This window comes from Salpingoeca rosetta (genome assembly GCF_000188695.1).
Source record: "Salpingoeca rosetta unplaced genomic scaffold supercont1.33, whole genome shotgun sequence".
NCBI lineage: Eukaryota > Choanoflagellata > Craspedida > Salpingoecidae > Salpingoeca > Salpingoeca rosetta.
Window position 1 is genome coordinate 234,369 of NW_004754901.1, and position 8,231 is coordinate 242,599.

Consider the following 8,231-nt stretch of genomic DNA (forward strand, 5'->3'; position numbering starts at 1 on the left):
ACACACACACACACACACACACACACACACACACACACACACACACACACACACACACACACACAAAACACTCACGTGCGGGTGAGCGGGTGGAGCTGGAGCCAGTCGTCAGCGCTCGTCTTGACGTAGACCTCCAAGGCATTCGGGTCCGGCCAGCTCAGCGTCAGGTGTTGCTCAACAACACTCGTGTCACCACCACCACCACCACCACCTTCACGGGCTGCAGAGTCTTCACCAACCGCCGCCCCTGTCCGCTCGTCACCCTGCACAGTCCCCAAGACGGACGCACCAACACCAACACCAACATCACCATTGCCATAATCATCGCCGAACCCATCACCACCAGTGCCATCATCGCTCGACTGTTTCCTCCGGCGCTCTTGCATGGCACGGTCAACGTCTGTCACCCTGCGCCGCGGGTTGTCCTTGCGCCGCGGCGTGTAGCGGTGGTGGCCATACTCATCCTCGCCACCGCTGCTGGCGCTGCCGCCTTGTTGCTGCTGCTGTTGCTGCTGCTGCTGTTGCTGTTGCTGTTCTGGCCAGATGATGTTGTCAACAAGTTGACTCATCACACTCATGTCCTCATCGACCGTCGTCACCGCCGTCGTTGCGCTCTCACCACCATCACCATCGGGTGGTGGCCGGTGCTGGCTGGTGCGTGTGCTCGACCCGGTTGAGGTTTCATCACTGGCAGCGTCCACCCGCCAGTCGCCAGGCATGTCGCGCAGTGGCGCAAACCGATCATCACAATCACCATCACCATCACCGCGACCACTCACGTCAACATCCACGTGCACGTGCGACGTGTACCCGCCCATCGGCTGCTGCTGCTGCTGCTGTTGTTGTTGTGCGCGTGTGCGATCACCAATTGGAATGCGAACCCAGCCGTCGTCTGCCTCCAAGAGCTGAAGGTCGTCATCCAAGGGGTGCACCTCCTCCACGCCATCACCAGCGCTCACAGCCGTGGTGACGGTGGCTGCGCTGTGCGCTGTGTCGACAGTTGGCGTGGCAGACTGGGACCGCTCCACCACCTCGTCCACGTCAATCCGGTACGACTGCTCGCTCACCTGTCGCCGCTGCAGCGCGTGCGGATGCACACCGAGACCACCATGGCCACCACCACCACCATCACCGCCACCGCTGCCAGTGACGACGTCAGCAAAGAGGAGGTCAGCAGGCGCATCTGCGCGCTCCACGCAGTCGACAGGAACATCGCCCACCTCCCCCACGGCATTGCACGCCTTGATGTACCCCTGGGCAGCGCCGGGCCCAATGTACACGAGCGTGTCGCCGGGCGAGAACTGGAGGCTGTAATATGCCGGAGCAGCAGGCACGCGCACGGCAACGAGGACCGTGCGAGGTGGAAAAGCGGCAGCGGCGAGCGGCAGCTGATGGTAGGGCGTGACGGGCACGCTGAACCCATTGTCAAAGCCGTTGTCAAAGCCGTTGCCTGCGCCGCCACCGTTGAAGGGGAAGTTGGCGTGTGGGCCGGTGCCAAAGCCGTTGTCGCCCTCCAGGCGGTACACGCGGTAGTCCTCGTGGTAGTTGTCAAACGTGACAATGCCGTCAGCGTCTGCCTCGGCAAGCTGCTGCCCAGAGCTGCGCTTGCCACCACGCCGCTTCTTGCCCTTTGCAGACGAGGACGGCGGTGAGGATGGCGATGATGATGATGATGATTTTGTTGCTGGGAGCGTCGATGCCTGCACACCCATGGGCAGGTAGTGGCCGGCGTGGCGGCGGCGGTGGTGGACGAACACGGCAGCCGTGATGGCAATGACAGCCACGCAGCCAATGACAATGCCTGCAATGGCGCCACCGGTGATGTTGTCGTCGTCACCATCGTTGTCTGCCTGCAGCGAGTTGGTGAGGACGGTACCAAGGTCGGTGGATGGTGCTGGGGATTCATCTGCCGTCTGTGGCTGCACACTCGCGCCGCCAACAGCAGTCGCAAACCCGCTCTCAAGCGCAACCCGGTACCTGTGGTGTACAGTGAATTGGAGAGTTGGTTGGGGGGGGGGGTCAAGGATGATGACATTGATTGGGGAGGGAAAGACAAAGATAGATAGTGTGTGTGTGGGTGTGTGTGTGTATGGGTGTGTGTATGGGTGTGTGTGTGTGTATGTGTGCGAGTCCTTGATGAGAGTTTAAGATAGAATAAAGGCGCACAGACAATTGCACGCTGAGGCAAGAATGATGACAACAAAGCACACGAATGTGTTTCTCTCTCTCTCTCTCTCTCTGTGACGCACGTGGTTGGGTCAGCAAAGGCGACGTTGCGCTTGAGTGCTGTTTTGTCCTGACTGTTCATGTCAATCGCAAACACCGTTGCTGGTTGTGGCCATGATGTTGGCAATGGTGGTCGGTGATTTGGGGGAGGGGGGTTCGGAGGTGAGCGTGCGGGTAATGCTGTGATGTCCTGCATTATATGTGCTTGTGTGTGTTTGTGTATGCACACTTGTGTATGTGTGTGTGCGTGCGTGCGTGCGTGTGTGTGCGTGCGTGCGTGTGTGTGTGTTTGTGTGTCTGCACACTTGTGCGTGCGCGCGCGTGTGATTGTGTGTATGCACACTTGTGTGAGTATGTGCGTGTGTGTACGCGGGCGCGCATGTACACTTGTGTGTGTCACCTTCTTCGCGGCGGCGAGTGAGGGAACGGGCGATTCCTCCGGTCAAACGAATGAACGACGCAGCAGGTGGGATGCCCTGGCATACACGATGGCGGAGCGATGGTCAGGAAGTGGGCCGGATATTTTTTTTTTTGAGAGGGGGGGGGAGGGGAAGAGGGTGATGTGGTTGTGGTGTGTTGTGTTGTTGCGCACACACAAGTGGACGCCACAAGAACAAGCACAAGCCGTCTCACACTTGTGTACGAATCCAATTCTTTCACACACACACACACATGCAGAGTAAAGACGTACAGCGTGGAGGATGCACTTGGTTGGATCGACTGTATCCAAGATGGCGGGTCGGCTCATGTTGAAGGCGATGACGCCCCTCTGGCGGTCAATCGCAAACGCCACGAGCCTCAACGGCGCCTCAGTGGCCGTGGTGGTTGTTGTCGTTGTTGTCGTTGTTGTTGTCGTCGTCACTGTTGTTGCTGTTGTTGCTGTTGTTGTGGTTGTTGTTGTCGTTGATGTCGTCACTATTGTTGTTGTTGTTGTTGTTGTTGTTGTTGTGGTTGTTGTTGTTGTTGTTGATGACGTGCTTGAAGTGGAGGTTGATGTGGAAGGGAAGCCATCATCTCCAGAGCCGCTACCGCTTCCGCTGCCACTGCCATCCATGTCATCCCCACTCCCGCTGCCGTCCATGCCTCCCATATCATCCCCACTACCACCGCCACTGCCGTCCATGTCATCTCCACTCCCGCTGCCACTCATATCGTCAACGCCGCTGCCGCTGCCGCTGTCATCTGTCGAGCTGAACGACGTGACGGTGAACGGCCATGCCGGTACCGTCGTCGACACGGCCGCCGCCCGCACCTGCTGTTGCTGCAGGTATTGCGCGTGTATGTATGTGCGTGAGTGTGTGTGTGTGTGCATGTGTGTGTGTGTGAGTGAGTGAGTGAGTGAGTGAGTATGTGTGTGTCATGGCGATGGTGTGCGGCTGACGGTGAGCAAAGTAAGTGCGATGGCAGTACAGAACCACCCACAAAAACAAGAACGCACACAGGCAGACACACACACACACACGCGCGCGCGCGCGCACACACACACACACACACACACACACACACACACACACGCACGCACGCACCTGAGCCGCAGCAAGGGCGAGGACGAGCACGCATGCCCAGAGCACAGCCCTCATGATCGTCTGTGCTGTGACTCGAAAAACAGCCCTTTGCCGTCTCAACTTCGTTGTCTGTGATGCGTGACACAGCACACAGTCACAAAGCGAACAAGAAAGCGAGATGGAAATGAGAGGATGGGCAACTGCCTGCCTTGCCTTGCTTGCTAGCCGCATGAATTTGGCGCTCGCATGCACTTGCTTGAAGAGAAGCAACACACAAGTCCCACCGCAGACACACAGAGACACACAGACATCACAAGAACCAGAGCAACAGCCAAGGCGCACACCCACACGGGTGGTTGCCGGTGCACTGCCACGCAAGATATGCAGTGACTGGCTGCGTTGACGGGCAAACACACCTGTTGCTTGGTGTCCGCCCTGGCAGTGCACTGCTGGCAACAGGATCAACCAACCAACCAACTCAAGGGAAGGGAAACTCGAGTTGGTGATGGCTTTAAGGGCGAAGGATGTGGTTGGTGGATGTGGTTGGTGGATGTGGTTGTTGGTTGGGGCGACACAAAGGTGGTGGTGGGTGTACGTGTGAACGTGTGGTGCGTGGGTGAATATGGGTGAGTCCATGCACTCATGTGAATGAAAAGGACACACAGCAAAAGCAAAGACAGCAGCGCATGCGCAGTGTGTGGTGTGTTGTGTGTGGAGCAAGAGCAATCTGAAAATACGCAATCGTGCAACGTGTGACTTCGCCACCAATATACGCCACCACAATCATCAAGGACAGGATGTTGACGTGAAGTGCTGCAAGCAACCCACAACCCAAGTGCTCAAGTGATCGAGTGCGGTGGACGAGTGCAGGCTGTGGAGCCCTGCAATCACACACGCACACATGCACACACACATACCTACACACACACGCACATGCACACACACACACACCTCTTTGCTGAGGTAGTGCTGCGCACTGTTCGCTGTGCTGCACAAGGAGTGTGATGTCTTGATGTGCGGCCCGTTGGCTTTCTGCGAGCTGCTGCACTGGCTGGCAATGCAAAGATGGAAAGATGGAAATGAAGAGAGAGAAAGACGAAGTAAGACCGACACAACTGCAACATACGCCACACCACAGCAATTGAAAAGCCATGCTGCACATGCAGTGCACTCCTTCGATGCACTCGTATGTATCAGCGTGTTGCACCTTTCTCACCGCTTTCTGGAAAGTCCAATCACAATCTAACTACGCCTGGTCCTACTGAATGAAGCGCAACCTGCAGTCAAGATCCATGTGAGCACGCGCAAGCGCGCGCGTGCGTGCTGGTGAACACGTGGATATGCGAATACACCTTGTGCGTGTGTGAGGTGGTTGTCAGATACAGCAGCGTCTCTCCACCACGATCTTCTCTCCTCCGACCTTGCCTGTTTTCGATTTTGATGTGAGCCACGCTCATATAACCAAGCACCCTTTCCCACCCCTCTCTTGCTTTCACGACCTCACGTCACACACAGGTGGTGCTCACCAATCTATCATCATGTCACTGCCACCCGCACGCCGTGCACGCCGAACCCACAGCAAGCAAGACGCACCCTCGATCGTGGCACGCCTTTCGCGAATGACACCGCCAATCGTAAAAATTCGTGCGGCTGACACCACTTAGGAGACGTGCAACCTCCCCTCCAAACCCGGACATGATGACATCTCTCCTCTCTCTTCTCTGCCTTGCGTTCGTGTCAAATGAGCACCAAGAGCAAACCCAAGCAAGAGATGCTGAACAAAGAAGGTGGCGGGAGGAAATGATTCTATGATTGTGGCACAAAGAGACTAAGAGGGGGGGGGGAAGACGTGTGATGAGACATGCAGACGGTAGGGAAGGTCATCCCTTGCTTGAACACTTTGGGATTTGTCTCTCTTCGAGTGGTCTCCTAGTCTTCTCTTCTCGTTTCGATTCGGAATCCAGCGCCCTGACCCTGAGAACAAACATTGGGCGAGCACACTGCATGCCTGCATGCTGTGCATGGTGCCTCTTGCCTCTGTGTGATATGAGACACCTTGTGAGCTCTGCATGGGTGACAGTGGGCACACGGGCAGGTGGGGTAGGGGGGAGGGTGGGCGACTGGGCGAGCTTCACTCCTCCACAGTACAACATAGCTGTCACGTTCCCTTCTGGCCTTCTGTCGTGTCCGAGTTTGCCTTTGCCCGATAAAGGCAAGTTTGACTTTGATGACAAATCTGCGAATGATTTCCGTGAATAATCCCCGTGAACGGCTCGGAAGCGGAGGAAGAGTTGCGCTGCTTCCAACAAACTCAAACAGCAGCAGCGGAACCGCCACCAACCCCAACAAGCGACACGACCCCCAAACACACAACACCACCACCCAACAACAACACCACCAACACCACCACCAACAGCAAGCAAGGGAACCCAGCACTGGCCTTCCTCTCCTGCAAGGGCAGGAGCAGCACCAGCGGTGTGGCATGGCGTCAAGGATAGGCGGCGATGGCGGCAATGCAAACGACGCGCCGACCACGCAGCAGAACCATCCATCGCACGCCTCCTCTGCACAGGCCACTTCAGACAGTGGTGGCCGCACAAACGGCGACACCACCAAAACAAACAGGCCCGAAGCCGGAAGTGACGCCACCAGCACCACCACCAGCAACAGCAAGGCACCGCCAACAACGCCACGAAGAAAGAAGGCCCCACCTCCAGTGCGCCCGAAATCACGCAGTGCCAGCCGAAGAGCATCGCAACAGTACCACCACCACCAGCACCAGGGACAACGGTCCGGTGCAAGCAACGGTGGTAACAGCGAGCGCCAAGATCAGCCGTCTTCACAGCAACCATCGGTGCCCGCATCACCCTCCTCAGCAACATCTTTGGCGTCAGCGGCGTCGTCGGCGTCACACACCGCGCCAGCAACGCCCGCAGCCTCAACCACACGCCAGCAGCTTGGGCCATCCTCTCCAACATCATCACCCACCTCTGCGTTGTCGTCGCCATCGGCACTTCCAGCCCGACATCAACAGCAGCAACAGCACCGCTGGTCTACAGGCGCAACTGCTGCCGGCAGCGTCTCGGTGCCCGTCACTCCCATGGGCCGCTCCCGCCAGCGCCCGGCAAGCATGAGCGTGTACAGCCCGTCGTCACCTGGCGGGAAGCCAACCTCCCCGGGGCTCAAGGGGCTCAGTCCCTTTCATCGCGGCAGACTCGGCAGCTTGCGGGTGAGACGTGAAGTGTGCGTGTGTGTGTTTTGTGTGTCTGTGCGTGTGTGTGTTTTGTGTGTCTGTGCGTGTGTGTGTTGTGTGTATGTGTGTCTGTGCATGTGTGTTGTGTGTGTGTCTGCCGGCGTAACTGTGTTTTCATATGCTTCATGGTGCACTTCACCTCACCTCACACACACACACACACACACACACACACACACACACACACACACTGTGCAGACGTCTGTGCGCGCCAAGATGAAGGTGGAGACAAAGTCATCTTCGGGGATGGACACGGCACGGCGCAAGGCGCGTGCGTACGAGTACCTGTGTCACCTCGAGGAAGCAAAGCAGTGGCTGCAGGCCATATTGGAGGTTGATCTGCCGCCCGCCGAGCGGCTGGGCGAGCGACTCGCAAACGGCGTTGTCCTCGGCAAGGTGCTCCAGATAATAATAATGATGATGATAAGGGAGGAGGGGTGGTGATGGTATCTGTCGTGTGTGTGTATTCGTGTGTGTGTGTGTGTATTCGTGTGTGTGTGTGTGTGTGTTTGTGTGTGTGTGTGTGTGTGTGTGTGTGTGTGTGTGTGTGTGTGTGTGTGTGTGCACGGGTGTGCGTTGCGATTGTTTCTTTCGCCCGCGTACGAGTGCATTTGCATGTATGAATGTGTACGGTACTGTTCTCATGTGTTCACACTCGTTCGATCGTCTGCACACGTGTGTATATGTGACCAACAGCTCGCCGCGTTCTTCAATCCGCAAAAAGTGAAACTGCGACACATTTACGATCCAGACGAATCCATCTACGAGGTGCCTGCGTTTGCACATGCGCCGTGCATATGTTTGCGTTATTGGTTGTTGCATTTCATATGTCGTGTCGTGTGTGTATGCGTTCGTGCGTGTTCGACCTGCTAATTCAAACACACACACACACACACACACACACACACACACACACACACACACACACACACTACGTTACCCGGGGTACAGGGCTCCTTCGCATCGGACGCGATCGCAGGCAATGTATGTAACATGGCGAATGAGTGTACCCCCATAAGGAGGCGCTCTCCTATTGTCCTGGAATATTAGCAATCTAAATCCGCACTTTAGCGGCCGCATTCTTACGCCGATTTAAAATTAGCTAGATTCGGGCGTGAAATATGTTGATGTAAATATTTGACCTTTGCTGCGGACGATGTCCTCGGGCGCTGTACGTTTTCCCACGGCGACTCACTTTACAATTACCAACTGGAGTTACCAGACGCCCACGCCGAGTGGTTCCCCTA

The 8,231-nt window shown here is 56.7% G+C and overlaps 2 protein-coding genes across 2 annotated transcripts in view; one reads left to right on the forward strand and one right to left on the reverse strand.

Annotated features, from left to right (window-relative positions):
• Positions 1-71: 71 nt before the first annotated feature.
• Positions 72-3,806, reverse strand: PTSG_10445 (uncharacterized protein; the record flags this gene model as incomplete). The annotated part of the gene is made up of 5 exons (XM_004988769.1): positions 72-1,977; positions 2,250-2,328; positions 2,627-2,702; positions 2,918-3,487; positions 3,753-3,806. The coding sequence occupies 5 exons, from the start codon at positions 3,804-3,806 to the stop codon at positions 72-74; spliced, it is 2,685 nt and encodes an 894-aa protein (XP_004988826.1).
• A 2,178-nt stretch (positions 3,807-5,984) lies between these two features.
• The window catches only part of PTSG_13048 (uncharacterized protein), a gene marked incomplete at its 3' end in the record, with an annotated part of 9,475 nt that continues 7,228 nt past the window's right edge, over positions 5,985-8,231 (forward strand). Inside the window, exons 1-3 of the mRNA XM_004988770.1 lie at positions 5,985-6,960; positions 7,183-7,380; positions 7,681-7,752. Coding sequence (XP_004988827.1) covers positions 6,214-6,960; positions 7,183-7,380; positions 7,681-7,752 — 1,017 coding nt within the window. The 5' untranslated portion in view covers positions 5,985-6,213. The remainder of the gene's footprint in view (positions 6,961-7,182; positions 7,381-7,680; positions 7,753-8,231) is intronic.